The sequence below is a fragment of the Danio aesculapii genome, chromosome 17 (assembly GCF_903798145.1).
Source record: "Danio aesculapii chromosome 17, fDanAes4.1, whole genome shotgun sequence".
Taxonomy (NCBI): Eukaryota; Metazoa; Chordata; class Actinopteri; order Cypriniformes; family Danionidae; genus Danio; species Danio aesculapii.
Genome location: NC_079451.1, coordinates 12665522 through 12681568, shown reverse-complemented (window position 1 = coordinate 12681568; position 16047 = coordinate 12665522). Strand labels below are relative to the sequence as shown.

At 44.6% G+C, this 16047-nt stretch overlaps 1 protein-coding gene across 1 annotated transcript in view; it reads left to right on the top strand.

Annotated features, from left to right (window-relative positions):
* qpct (glutaminyl-peptide cyclotransferase) overlaps nt 1-16047 on the top strand; it is a 28156-nt gene that overhangs the window by 8979 nt on the left and 3130 nt on the right. Inside the window, exons 4-6 of the mRNA XM_056476683.1 lie at nt 562-843; nt 13694-13861; nt 14530-14629. Of these exons, the coding sequence (XP_056332658.1) occupies nt 562-843; nt 13694-13861; nt 14530-14629 (550 nt within the window). The remainder of the gene's footprint in view (nt 1-561; nt 844-13693; nt 13862-14529; nt 14630-16047) is intronic.

The following is a 16047-nucleotide window of genomic DNA, read 5'->3' as shown; positions in this document are numbered from 1 at the left end:
GCTTTTTTAAATAAATAATGTATATATAACATGATCATACAAAATAAAGAGGCAATGCATATATTTTCTGATCTACTTAAATCTTAATCATTCTTTGAAAAAAATTATATGTATGTTATATATGTAAATGTATGTAACACCTTTAGGTGCATTTAGAGTTACCAATAGATTTCAAAGCATATGAAAGACTGAAAACCGCAGCAGATATTCAAATTTTATTGGTTCTTGTCATTTACCTCTTTTGTCTCCCACCATTTGTTTTTATATTCAATTATCTGGTCTGAGGCCATAGGTTCACCTTGGGTAGGTGAATCTAGCCAATAGCATAACAGTACATAATGTGGAGGTCATTGTAAAAATAATAAGATAATAATAAACAGTTTATACATGCAACCCACAAATGCTTGGCACATACATTAAATATGTTACACCACTCTGCAATAAGGTATCACATATGCTATACTGATAATAATATCTATATATGAGCATTGTGCAGCCCTATTTGTGTATGTAAGCTGACGTGTCAGTGTTCAGTGACTTAGCATTTCTCTCTCTCTTTAGCATATTAAATCAACCCTAAGCTTGCTGAAAGCTGGCTGGGATGTGACTGAGGACTCCTTCTATGCTTATACTCCTTATGGGCAGCTGCCCTTCACCAACATAATTGCTACTCTCAACCCTGCTGCAAAACGTCAGTTGGTGCTGGCCTGCCACTTTGACTCCAAATACTACCCTCCTCAATGGGATGGCCGTGAGTTTCTCGGGGCAATTGATTCTGCAGTGCCCTGCTCTATGATTCTGGAACTTTCAAGAGCCCAAGATGATGAATTAAAGACCCTGAAGGTATGACAGTCAGCATAGAAACTGCATTGACTATTCCACTAATTGTTTGTTTGGGTAATATTTAATAAAGATCTAACCATTTGCATCAAGTTTTTCTCTTATGACGTCAGTTTGATGGCTTGGATGAAATATGCTTAGCCACGCCACCATTAATTTGCTGCAAGTAAAAGATGAGATAAGCTCAATATTCTCTTTCAGTTGGAAATCATAATACTGCAGGCCAATTGGTAGGGCTCATCCCAATGCCCCAATCCCTTCAAAAGTTTTACTCCCCATTACTCTCTATTAAACCTTTATTTTCTAAGTTTTGTAAAGATTTGAAACTTATTTGTATACTATATTTTGATCAAACAATGAAAAAACCAAAGTATAACTGTTATGGAAGCAGACGGACAAACAAGGGGATATATAAACAATGTTTATTCCAACAGATGAGCATAAGTGGATAAGAATAATTGAGAGTTGAATGGAGTTCGGAGAAACTGATGATCCTCTGTGGCAGGTGGGATGACAGACACTGAAGGATGACCGAATGCACACACCAGAGGACTTGCGGGGAAGACAGACTGACGAGACACACAACGCTGACAGGACACCGGGAACACTGGACAGACTGGAAGGAAACAGAGTAAAGGTAAGTATATTTTCTGAGATCGCAGGGGAGTGAAACCTAGGAAGTGGTTCACTCAGAGTCCGCTTCGTAAGAACGAGACCGGACAATGAGTGAAGTGAGGTGTGTGCTTATATAGTGAATGGGAGTGATTGGGTGCAGCTGTGCGTGGTTAATACTCAGGTGAAGGTGCTCGATGCGTGATGTTGGTGGAAGAGCCTGGCCAATCCGTGACATTACCCCCCTCCCCAGGGCCCGCTCCTGAGGGCCTGAACCTCCGACGTCGTGGTGGTCTACCTCGTCCTCGAGGTGCTGGAAATTCTGGGTGATTGGAGTGGAACTCTTCCATAAGTGCGGGATCTAATATATCGGATCTGGGGACCCATGACCTTTCTTCTGGACCGTATCCTTCCCAGTCAACGAGGTATTCAAGCTGACCACCACGACGCCGGGACCGTAGGATGTCCTTGACTTGGTAGATGGCCCCTTCTTCTAACATCAGGGGGGAGGAGGTTCCTCTTCATGGCCAGGCTCTGTGGAGGGAATCAGAGGATTGTGAAAGGGTTTTAGAAGGGACACATGGAATGTGGGGTGGATTCTGTACTGTGGTGGTAACTGTAATTTGTATGTGACGGGGTTGACCTGTTCCAGAATGGTGAAGAGACCAACAAATCTGGGACTTAATTTTCGGGAGGGCAGTCGCAAACGGATATCTCTGGTGGAGAGCCAGACCTTTTGTCCTGGAGTATAGATGGGGCCTGGAATCCTCCTCTTATCAGATACCTCCTTTGTTCTGCGTACTGCCCTCTGGAGATGGTGATGAGCATCGTCCCAGACTCTCTCGCTCTCCCGGAACCAGTAATCCACTGCGGCGACATCAGATGGTGCGCCATCCCAGGGGAAGAGTGGAGGTTGGAACCCTAGGATGCACTGGAATGGCGTGAGTCCGGTGGTAGGTTGCCGCAGGGAATTCTGGGCGTATTCCGCCCAGCCCAGAAACTGGCTCCAAGAGTTTTGGTGACCGTGACAGAAGGTCCGGAGGAACCGCCCCACTTCCTGAATTTTCCTCTCTGTCTGGCCGTTGGTTTGGGGGTGATAGCCAGACGAGAGGCTTACGGTCACACCTAGGAGTCTGAAGAATGCTCTCCATAGTCTGGAGATAAATTGGGGTCCTCGGTCCGAGACTATATCTTCTGGTAACCCAAAATTTCGAAAGACGTGGTTGAACAGGTTTTCGGCAGTCTCTAGGGCTGTGGGTAGACCTTTCAAAGGAATCAAACGACAGAATTTAGAGAATCGATCTATGATGACTAGAATGCAGGTGTTACCTTCAGACAATGGGAGGTCTGTCATGAAGTCAACTCCTAGGTGTGACCAGGGCGGTTTGGGATGGGCAAGGGATGGAGTTTACCAGCAGGTAGATGGCGAGGACTCTTCGACATAGCGCATTCTCTGGAGCCTTGGACGTACCTTCTCACATCCCTCGCCATGTTCGGCCACCAAAAGCGTTGGGATAGCAGCGAGAGGGTGTTTTGGCCCCAGGATGTCCTGTGCCCAGAGATGTATGGCTGGAATGAATGAGATCTACCCGTTGATTTTCAGGATGAAACGTCGATTGGGGGGACAGCCCGGCGGAGTTCTGGATTCTGGAGTGGCGGTTACTGTAGGAGCGACCATTGGATGGGACAGATAGTGATCTGATCGGGAAGGATCTTGGCCGGTGTCTCAATTTCATGCTGGTCGTGAAGTCTGGAAAGTGCGTCTGCTCGGATATTCTTTGATCCTGGTCGATATGAGATAGAGAACTGAAATCTGGAGAAGAACAATGACCAACGGGCCTGACGAGGACAGAGTCTTTTAGCATCTTTTAGGTATTGGAGATTTTTATGATCTGTGATCACCTGGAACGAATGTTTGGCCCCCTCCAACCAGTGTCGCCACTCCTCCAGGGCAAGCTTGATGGCCAGAAGTTCTCGATTTCCGATGTCATAGTTCCTTTCCACCGGGCTGAGCTTCCGGGAAAAATAGGCACATGGATGGAGTAATGGATGAGTACCGTGGTACTGGGAGAGGATGAATCCCACTCCAGTGGTCGATGCATCCACTTCGACCACAAACGGTAAGTCAGGATCGGGATGAGTCAGCAGTGGGGCTTGAGTGAATGATTCTTTGAGGTTTTGGAAGGCTGCGGCGGCTTCGGGAGGCCAGGGTAGTGTTTTAGGTTTGTTTTTCAACAGGTTGGTGAGCGGAGCGGTGATGAGACTGTAATTGTGGATGAAACGTTGATAGAAGTTAGCAAATCCTAGGAAACGTTGGAGTTCCTTTATGGTTTTTGGTTCGGGCCAGGAGATGACGGAAGTGACCTTCCTCTCGTCCATACGAACCCCTCTCTGATCGATCATGTACCCCAAGAACTGAACAGATGGTAAATGGAAGGAGCATTTTTTCAGCCTTGAGGTACAGGCGGTGTTTCCTGAGGGTTTTCAGGACCTCCGCAATGTGGTGGCGATGTTCGGCCTCACTCCGGAGTAAATCAGGATATCATCTATGTATACAATGACGAAGAGATGGAGGAACTCCCGGAGGACTTCGTGGATGAAGTTTTGGAATACGGATGGGGCGTTAACCAGACCATAGGGCATGACCAGGTACTCGTAGTGTCCAGTAGGGGTCACAAACCCAGTCTTCCACTCGTCCCCCTCACGCATTCTCACCAGGTTATAGGCGCTGCGGAGGTCCAACTTGGTGAAAATTTTGGCGGATCTGAGTTGTTCCAAGGCTGCCGGGACGAGAGGAAGGGGATAGCGGAATTTGACTGTACCTTGATTTAGGGTTCTGTAATCGATACATGGCCGCAGCCCTCCATCCTTCTTAGCCACGAAGAAGAAACTTAAGGCAGCAGGTGATGTGGATGGACGGATATACCCCTGACTCAGAGCCTCATGGATGTTACTCTCCATTGCCTTGGTTTCCGGAAGGGACAACGGTAGATCCTACCTCTGGGCATAGGAGCATCTGGAAGCAGGTCTATGCGCAGTCCCATGGCCGATGTGGAGGTAGCTGGGAAGCTCTCTGGGGCAAAATACATCCTCGTATGAGGAGTAGATCTTCGGGATCTGAATGGATATTTTCTCGATTGGACTTTCGACAGACGTGACGTAGACGGTAATGGGTCTTTGAATTTGTAAGAGTAGATCGGGAAAACAGCTGGATCTGCATTCTTCTCCCCATCTCTTAATCTCTCCTGTGCCCCAAGAGAGGATGGGATCGTGCTTCACCAGCCACGGGCGCCCTAAGATGATATCCATCGATGCACCCTCCAGAACCAGAAATTGAATCTCCTCTTTGTGGAGCAGTCCTACTTGGAGATTGACGGGTTCACATTTTCGATGGATACGTGCCTGAGAATGGATATCGTTGGTTATGGGTTGAATCTGGTAGACGTGCGTCGAGGCTTCGGTGTTAAGCTGGAGTCGGCGACAGAGGGCGTGCGAGATGAAATTTCCTGCTGACCCGGAGTCGATGAGGGCGGTGACTGAAACTGAGACAGAAGGGGTAGTTAACTGGACATTAGTGGTGAGAGGATGCATCTTTTCAATGGGAGAACTGAACAAACTCACCACAGAGCGTGCTGGACGAATGGGACAGTCCAGCCTGACATGTCCTTTGGCACCACAGTACATGCACAGACCCCGGGTCAGCCTCCTCTGTCGCTCGGTGATCGTCAGTCTACCAGATTCTATGATCATGGGTTCTGGTTCTGGAGGGACGGCTGGCTCTGGCGAACGGAGGAGTGCTTGGGATACTGGTGGAGGATCATGCTGGTAGACCCTCAGACGATCGGAACAGCGCAGAGAGTGTTGGATGAACTTCTCCAATCCCATCGTGTCGTCGAGGGCGGCCAGCTGTAACCGGAGGCTGGGCTCTAGGTCCGAGCCGGTAGGTTGTGAGGAGAGATCGCTCATTCCACCCGCTAGCAGCAGCCAGAGTTCGAAACCTGAGAGCATAATCCTGAGTGGACATGGCTCCCTGTTTGAGATGGTATAACTGTTCTCCAGCTGCTACTTCAGCATCCGCGCGACCAAAAACCTCCTTGAAATACTGGGTGAATGACTGAATGCAATTTGTTACCGGCCCAGACTGTTGCCAGATGGTTTCAGCCCACCGAAGAGCCGACCCAGAGAGAAGGGAGATGATGAAAGCGATTTTGGAACGATCTGTAGGGTATAACTCGGGTTGCATAGTGAATACCAGAGAACATTGTAGGAGAAATCCATTGCACTCCTCCGCCCCGCCAGAGTAGGGCGCTGGTCGAGCCATGGGACTGGATGAGTGGGTGGACGGTGAAGAAGTGCTCGGTGCTGGTGGTGGCTTCGGAAGTGGAGCAGATGGTAGTAGCACTCTCTTCAATGAATCCACCAACTCCTGAAGGGGATCGTGAGTGCTCATGCTGTTGGTAGTTGATGGTACGGTCTTCTGTTATGGAAGCAGACAGACAAACAAGGGGAGTTAGTATAAACGATGTTTATTCCAACAGATGAGCATAAGTGGATAAGAATAATTGAGAGTTGAATGGAGTTCGGAGAAACTGATGATCCTCTGTGGCAGGTGGGATGACAGACACTGAAGGATGACCGAATGCACACACCAGAGGACTTGCGGGGAAGACAGACTGACGAGACACACAACGCTGACAGGACACCGGGAACACTGGACAGACTGGAAGGAAACAGAGTAAAGATAAGTATATTTTCTGAGATCGCAGGGGAGTGAAACCTAGGAAGTGGTTCACTCAGAGTCCGCTTCGTAAGAACGAGACCGGACAATGAGTGAAGTGAGGTGTGTGCTTATATAGTGAATGGGAGTGATTGGGTGCAGCTGTGCGTGGTTAATACTCAGGTGAAGGTGCTCGATGCGTGATGTTGGTGGAAGAGCCTGGCCAATCCGTGACAATAACAAAGTACAAAGTATATCATTTGTGTGTGTGTTTTTTTTAATGTGTTGGCATGGTAGTGTCTTTCAGTTGTACCCTTCCAAATTATTCATTCCAAAGGGCCCTTTAAAGTGGCCAGTTTTGAGCTCTTCAGGACTTTTGGTTCTGTTTACAGTATGCCAAAAGCAATCCTAGTTTTACATGGAGAACAACCCTAATTCAAATCTGAGTTCCTACATGGCTATATTAAGGACCACTGCCTTGCTTGTGCACAACATATACAGCTGAGTATTTTATCTGTAATAATGACAAAATCACGTCACAGTCTATACAGTGTAAAATAATCATTTAGATATAAATACATCAGTGGTGTAGTTGGGGCTATACGCACGTATACTCCATATGCCTACTTTTTTCCAAGAGCTGTTTGAGTATTATGACTTCTGAGGATCAATAATTGTGTATACCCTCGGTATACTCACTTGTTTTGTTAAGTAGACTTTCCTAATTTATATGTATTCGCATCCGCTTTAACTGTATACCAAATGTATATATATATACATGTACACTGTACATGGTGATTCAGAAAGAATACCACAACTTTGAAAATCTGTATTTAATCAAAGGAACATGATGAAACCTTTGGTAATTAATCAATGTGAAGAGTATTAACAAAGTTCACAGACGTTCAATATGACCCTCTCCAGACACTCGAGTGACATCAACCCGAAAGTTGTGGTATTCTTTTTCAATCACCCTGTACATAAGAAGTAAGTGACAGTGCTGGATTAAAAGGCCAGCACCACATCAGCACTGACAAACACATCTGGTGTCTGATGATGTCTGGAAGTACTTTCAGTTTTATATTTTGTTTATTTGAGAGTTATTTTATTTATTAAAAAAACAACAGTTCTATTTCCTTGGCTACAGACCGCCAGAGGCATTACAGAGTCTATACCTTCCTGTCCTTTCCCCTTGTCGAGAACCTAATAACAAAGTTGTCACCCCCGTGACCTTAATGACGTGTCCGCCTATAAATACCTCAGTCTACGTCATTACTTCCTCTTTCGTCTTCTCGTCTAAATGTCAGAACCTAAAGGTGTTAGAACAGCTAACCAGGACGAAGTTCCACCAGCTGTATCCTTTAAAGAAACAAAAAGGGTGTTGGGTGAGCGTGGTTTTTCCAAACCACCCATAACCAAAAAAATCCGTAAGTAAAAAAAAAAAAAAGGGAATAAGGGGTTGTGGTGTTTCCATTACCCCCCTGATTACAGGATGTCGGCACTATGCTCCTCTTGCCAAGGGCAGATGGATGTAGGTGACGGGCACGATCAATGTCCGAGCTGCCTGGGGATTGAGCATCTCAGGGAAGCTCTAGAAGATCCGTGTACTAATTGCAGCGTATTACCCCTAGCAGTACGACGCGCTCGTCTAGCAGGGGCTAATATGGATGGGAGTAGGAAACGGAAGTTATCACTGCAGGTTTCCGCTCCCCTGCCAAAAGAAAAGAAAAGAAAAGGAAAAAAAGAATTAGCTCATAGAGTGGATGAGCTAGCTAAAGGCATAGGTGAAATTCAGGAGTTTCTAGCAAAACTTCAACAGCAACCAGCTTCTGGGATTTCCGAAGCGGGTAGCGAAGAAACGGCCGTTCAGTCTCTTTCGCGTCTTTTTCACGTGAGCCAATTCCGGATGACGTTGACTGCGTTTCTGTTGCAGCCACAGACTCGCTGTTTTCAGAGGAAAGATCCCTTTCAGATAGAGAACAAACAATAACTGATAGTGATGTAGAGGATCGCAGTAATCATAGTGAATTACACTTCAATCTGATGAGTTAGTAAATGTAATCAGATCAGCGCTAATGAAAATTGGTGTCGGCAGTAAAAAAAAACACAGACGCCGCACATACAAACCCACTCAAGCATTCGGTTTCCCGTGTGAATGTGTTGTCAATTCCACAATCTCCACATTTTACGAAGGTGTTTGCACAAGCCTTTGAGTCCGCTCAATCAACACGATTGGACCGGGTTTCACGTATGTCAGCAACAATGGAAGAGCCGGCCTCGATGGGGCTGGGACATATGCCACCCATAGAGCCAGCAGTAGCATCTTTGATCGTACCGCCAGACGAAGCGCTAAGACAAGATCCGAGGTGTCCAAACATGGAATGCAGACGCACAGACAATTTGATAGGGAAAATATATAACTCCACTGGGTGCTTGGGGAAGACTGCCAACACGCTTGTACACCTGTTATTGGCAATCAAGGCTTCAGTCAGCTCATCAGATGATTCCCTTAAAGACATGGTTAATGTAGCCCTGAGATCGGTAGGTTCGATAGCAGGTCACTGCGGTAAAGCCATGGGACTGCTGGTCCAAGCCCGGCGCCAGGTTTGGGTGGCTCAGTCACCCTTGTCAGAATCCTGTAGAACCACCTTGCGTCAGCTCCCTCTGGTTCCAGGCCAGATATTTGGACCAGGTGCACAGGAGGCTCTGGAACGTAGACGCGTAGCTTCAGAAGCACGGTGTCAGCAGCAAGTTGAGTTTAAGGCACCCGGCCATCAACCCTATTCTTTTCGCCGGGATACGTTTCCCTCGCACCACCAACGTACCGTGCGCGAATCACCACAACTACCGCAGAATAGGCTCTATAGGGTCCAACAATCTCGACCTTATATGCCCGCAAACAGACCATATCGCCGAAATACGGGGGTCTCTGATACTCGCCCCCACAAAGACACAAAACCCACTCGCAGACAGCGCTGACTCGTCAGGGCCGGCAGCGAACAAATTTACGATGCGGCAGATTCAATATTGGCATTCAATAACAAAAAATCAGTGGGTTTTAAACACAATTTCCCATGGTTACAATCTGCAGTTTCGTCGCCGGCCCGTCCTAAACACGGAAGTACGTCCATCTTTTACAACAAGCACGGAAAAACACAACATCCTAGTCAGAGAAATTCAAACACTACTCGAAAAAAACGCAATAGAGGAAATAAAACCACCGGCTGCAGCACAGGGGTTTTTTTCCGTCTACTTTCTAACTCCCAAAAAAGAAGGGGGCTTTCGGCCTATACTAGACTTAAGGAATCTGAACAAAAAATTTAAATTCCTACCGTTTCGTATGCTCCGGTTAACCGATGTCTTGCGTACAATCGAGCCTCAACATTGGCTGGCGAAGGTGGACTTAAAAGACGCATATTTCCACATTCCAATCGCGTGTCATCATCGTCGTTTTCTAAGATTCCATTTCGAAGGGAAGACCTATCAGTTCAAAGTGCTTCCGTTCGGCCTATCACTAGCTCCAAGGGTGTTCACGAAGGTGATCCAGACCGCACTAGCTCCCTTACAAAACAGCGGGATGTGTATCCTCCCGTACATCGACGATTGGCTTTTGTGCGCAGAGAGCCCAAAAAAGTTGTCAAGAAATCTGCAGCAGCTCTGGGCGCATATGACGAATCTCGGCTTTACATTCAACCAGTCCAAATGTCAGCTCATTCCAGCGCAAACTATTCAGTTTCTTGGGGTCTATCTCAATTCCAGCAACATGACCGCTCGTCTTACAAAAACACGAGCACAAAAAATATTACAGCTGTCAGTCTATATAAAACCGGGCAAAGGTGTCAGATACATGACGTTGCTAAAACTAGCGGGTATGCTAGCAGCAGCAACCCCAGTGGTCAGATTGGGCATGCTTTTCCTGAGACCCTTTCAACGATGGCTGATTGGGAGACACCTGTCAGTCATAAATCAAAAATACACCTTAGTACGAGTGGCAAAGGTAGCATGGCAAACATTAAAACCATGGCGCAATATGAAGTTTCTAACGAGTAGTGTTGCTATGGGGCCACCACTGGCAAAAAGAGAAATTATAACCACCGATGCCAGCCTATGGGGCTGGGGGGGTGTATGGAGGCAGATTGGTGTGAGAGGGAACTGGAGGGCGAATCTCCGCTCCCAACAAATCAATTACCTAGAGCTGAGAGCGGTTTTGCTAACCCTGAAACATTTCACGAAACAGTTAGAACGCAAACATGTGTTAATCCGGTCAGACAATGTGTCGGTTGTATTCAACATAAATCACCAAGGTGGCACGAGATCGCTGAAGCTCCTCCGTGCTGCACACGAGCTGTGGCTGTGGGCAGATGTCCATCTATCATCCTTGAGAGCAATACACATTCCCGGTCATGTGAACAGGGTGGCAGATGCACTATCACGGAATGTACCTGTGCCAGGGGAGTGGCAGCTCCATCCCCAAACAATTCAACTCATTTAGAATACGTATGGGAGGGCGAAGATAGACCTGTTCGCGAACAGTCAGTCAGCACAGTGTCTGGAATGGTTCTCACTGAGAAAGGAAGTGGGCTCGCTGGGTCAGGATGCAATGGCCCACAGCTGGCCGAGCTGTCTCCTTTATGCGTTCCCTCCGTTTCCAATGATTTGGCTAGTTCTCAGTCGCATTCGTGTGACAAACCAACCGTTGTTACTAATAGCCCCTCACTGGCCAAACAGACCATGGTTCCGTCTCCTACACGATCTTTTAACGGGTCCGCCAGCCCGTTTACCAGTCAGACCAGATCTCCTGACACAGCTAGAGGGCACGTTTCACCACGACCAACCTCAAACACTGAAATTGTGTGTATGGCCGCTGGGGGCGACGCCAGCCTACTGGTCTGTTCGCAGGGGGTCAGGGACACTGTTATGAACGCTCATGCACCATCCACCAGAGCGTTATATCAGAATAGATGGAAACTTTTCTCTGAATGGTGCAAGGAGAATCAAATATGCCCCCAGAATTGTTCCATACTGGATATACTCGAGTTTTTGCAGAGTTTACTGAGGAAGGGTCGTTCGTACTCTACCTTAAAGGTCTATGTAGCAGCGTTGTCAGCACACAGAGGTTCAGTAGAGGGATGCTCGATCGGAACACATAGGTTAATGATCACTTTTCTTAAAGGCGCTAATAGACTGCATCCTCCCAGCAGGGTAGCGATTCCACAGTGGAATCTCAACATTGTACTCGGGAGTCTGTGCGAATTTCCATTCGAACCACTGTCATCTGCGGATATTAAGTGGCTTTCACTAAAAACTGCTTTTCTGCTGGCGATAACATCCGCGAAGCGTGTTAGTGAATTACACGCGCTCTCTGTATCTCAAGAATGTCTTCAATGGGGTCCCGATGATTCTAAGGTGACACTCTGGCCAAATCCAGCATTTTTGCCTAAGGTTTTGTCGAGTCAATTCACTAATACACCAGTAGTGCTACCGGCGTTTCATTCAGCAGACCCGGATGTTAGACGGGAGCTGTGCCCAGTTAGATCGCTACGTTTCTATGTGAACCGATCGGCATCGTGGAGAACAACCGATCAGTTATTTGTTTGTTTTTCAGACCGTTTCAAGGGTTATCCCCTGTCAAAACAAAGGTTGGCGCATTGGATAACGGAGGTCATCACGAGTGCCTATGCCTCCGTCAGAGAGATTCTTCCGAATCCAGTAAAGTGTCACTCTACACGCTCAGTGACAGCATCATGGGCGGCGTTGAGAGGGGTCCAGTTAGCGGACATCTGTTCGGCCGCAACCTGGAGCTCACCCACTACCTTTTCACGCTTTTACAGACTTAATGTTGTTTCAGCCCAAATGAATTGTGCTGCAGCAATCCTTGGTGAAAAGAGAATTGACTGATAGAAAAATATATATAAATAAAATAATTGCATGGCATACAAGCTTGTTATCTTTATTCTTGTATAACCCAGTTCTGGTTTTAAGGTTATGAACCTTCGTGACAAATTTGATATTCATCTTCCACTCTGTAATGCCTCTGGCGGTCTGTAGCCAAGGAAATAGAACGCTGGTTATGTATGTAACCTTGGTTCTATGACTGGCGGAAGACCGCCAGAGCCTCTGGTCACTTAGGTTCACGAGAAGACTCGGAGGAAGTAATGACGTAGACTGAGGTATTTATAGGCGGACACGTCATTAAGGTCACGGGGGCGACAACTTTGTTATTAGGTTCTCGACAAGGGGAAAGGACAGGAAGGTATCCACTCCGTAATGCCTCTGGCGGTCTTCCGCAAGTCATAGAACCAAGGTTACATACGTAACCAGCGTTTTATTCTGTTTTATTTCTATATGGAGATTTTTTTGTTAAAACTAGTACAAATTTTATTTGAAATCTTTTAAACGGTTGATGTTCCCAAATTTCAATAATAATAATAATATTATTATTATTATTAATTAAATTTCCCTTTAGTTCCTTTATTCATCAGGGTTCCCTACAGCGGAATGAACCGCCAACTTATCCAGCAAATGTTTTACACAGCAGATGCCCTTTCAGCTGCAACCCAGAACAAGGAAACATCCATACACATATTCACACTCTGTGGGGGAAACCGGAGCACCCGAAGGAATCCCACGTAAACACAGGGAGAACATGCACACAGAACTGCCAACTGACCCAGCTGGGACTCAAACCAGCAACCTTTTTGCTGTAAGGTGACAGTGCTAACCACTGAGCTACCGTGTCAACCCTTATTATTATTATTGTTCGATTGTTTAAAATTTTTAGCAATTTTCATGATTTTTCCATTTCTTTTTAAAAAATGTACCTTTATTTAGCACATTGTTTATTTTTATGTTATGTTTATTTATTATTAGTAAATTAATTGGTCAGATGAAAGTATGGTCCAATCTGTAAAGGCAAAAACCAGTATCGGTTGACTTCTAGTTTTGTCAATACCAGTTTCCAACATTCCCCAAAATATCAGGAAATATTTCAAAATATTCAGCAGAATGAGTGGTGTGCACGTAAGTGATGAAAAAAACTTTAATTGTTGGGTGATCTGTTCCTTTAATGGCTTAATATTACATCAAATTTTGAATAAGAAATGCATGTTTCAAAGCACTTCATGGGACCTTTAAATTTACTTTCATAACATCAGTCGAGGGTTTGTAATCGATATGACTGAAATGTGCTTTTTTATGTAGGGTGTTGATCACTTTCCTAAAATCATGGCTCTATGAATTAAAAAGTATGCTCATGCACAACATATACTGCTGTTTGAGCAAAATCACTGAGGATTTTAGCTGTTTTCACATAATAATGACAATATATATTCTTTTTTTTAACAATACAAAAATAAAAAGAAATTCTACAATATTTTTTGCAATACAAATGTAATATATTCTGTCACAGCTAAATGAACACAGAAATCATAGACCCCTAAATTAGTTCTACCGGAAATGAAACTGCTACGGCATGATAAGGGGAACTGTTTAGAAATACTCAACAATATGTGTGTTTTCTCACAGAATTCTGGCTTAGAACTGTCTCTGCAGCTCTTGTTCTTTGATGGAGAAGAGGCTCTTTATCAGTGGACATCTGAAGACTCTCTGTATGGCTCTCGTCATCTGGCCCACAAAATGGCCACAGCATCACATCCACCAGAAGCTACCAACACCAGCCAGCTTGACAGCATTGTATACTTCACTTACAATCTCACATTTTTCTCCATCTTATTTTTTGTTACAAAAAAACCCATTACTTTCATTAGTCTCTTATCATCCCAAACCACAAATAAAAAAAAATGTGACTCCGTATCACAAAACTAGTCATGAGGGTGTTTTTTTTTTTATTGGCAGAGATTTACCTATTGAAAATCTAAAATCTAAAGGTTAAAAAAAATCTAAATACAAAAATTGTAAAAATTGTCGAAAGTTATTAGCAATGCATATTTCTAAAATGTTACATTTTTATATATTTTACAGAAGGAGATTAAAATAATGTCCTCATAGAACATGAGCTTTACTTAATATGCTAATAATTTTTGGAATAAAAGAAAAAAACCTTTTATAGTAATATATTTAATAATACTTTTGAATGCATTTTTGATTATTCAAATATAACTGTGCAACATAAGACTGGTTTTTATTTAATTAATTATTAAATGTTTACACGTTTGTGTGATGAACAGACCAAACATTTCAATAAATATGGTTAACTGGTTGTTGTTCACTGATGTTATCTACATTCACATTATTACTATAAATCTAATTATGAATTTGACAACTGAAAACAAACTAAAACATTGAACTAAGTTCTTTGTTCATTTGTTCATTTATCATCCATTTATTAAATTTTTTCCCAGGATCTGTTTGTTCTTCTGGATTTGATTGGAGGTCCTAATCCTCGATTTGGAAATCAGTTCTCCAGTACGACCCGGTGGCTTTCCAGACTACAGAATATTGGTTAGTATTATTCTTCTCTGTTTTGTTGTGTGCCATCTTCTTTTTTGCCTCTTCTTTTGCCTTCTCCTTTCTTTTATATTACTTTCCTCGTCTTTAATTTCTTTTAGTTCTCTCTGTTAACTTCCTTTACCTTTGCAACTCCTATATGCTGGCACTCACCGAATAAATTAACCGGCAGTAAAACCATTCTTGTCTTCTGAGTGTATGAATATACAGTGCATCTGGAAAGTATTCATAGCGCTTCACTTTTTCCACATTTTTTAATTTACAAATTATTATTTAAAATTCAAAGATTTTTTGGGAATGGTTGCAAATTTATTAAAAATAAAAAAGCTGAAAAATCACATGTACATAAGTATTTACAGCCTTTGCTGTGAAGCTCTAAATTGAGCTCAGGTACATTCTGTCTCCACTGATCATTCTTAAGATGTTTCAGCAACTTAATTGTAGTTCACCTGTGGTAAATTCAGTTGACTGGACATGATTTGAAAAGGCATACAGCTGTATATATAAGGTCCCAGGGTTGACAATGCATGTCAAAGCACAAACCAAGCATGAAGACAAAGGAATTGTCTGTAGACCTTCAAGACAGGATTGTCTTGAGGCAAAAGGCTGGGGAAGGTTACAGAAAAATTCTGCTGCTCTGAAAGTTCCAATGAGCACAGTGACCTCCATCATCCGTAAGTGGAAGATGTTTGGAACCACCAGGAATCTTGCTAGAGCTGGCCGGCCATCTAAGCTGAGTAATCGGAGCAGTAGGGCCTTAGTCAGGGAGGTGATCAATAACCAGATGCTCACTCTGTTTGAGCCTCAGCGTTCTTCTGTGGAGAGAGGAGAAACTTACAGAAGGACAACCGTCTGTACAGCAATCCACCAATCAGGCCTGTATGGTAGAGTGGCCAGACGGAAGCTACTCCCTGCCTGGAATTTGCCAACTGGCATCTGAAGGACTCTCAGACCATTTGAAACAAAATTCTCTGGTCTGATGAGACTAATATTGAACCCTTTGGAGTGAATGCTAGGTGTTACATTTGGAGAAAACCAGGCACCGCTCATCACCTGGCTAATACCATCCCTACAGTGAAGCATGGTGGTGGCAGCATCATGCTGTGGGGATGTTTTTCAGCAGCAGGAACTGGAAGACTAGTCAGGATAGAGGGAAAGATGAACGAAGCAATGTTCAGAGACATCCTGAATAAAAACCTGCTTTAGAGTGCTTATGTCCTCAGACTGGGGCGACGGTTAATTTTCCAGCAGAACAATGACCCAAAGCACACTGCCAAAATATCAATGGAGTGGCTTCACAACAACTCGGTGAATGTCCTTGAGTGGCCCAACTAGAGCTCAGACCTAAGTTCTATTGAACATCTCTGTAGAGATCTGACAATGGCTGTACACCGTCGCTTCCCATCCAACCT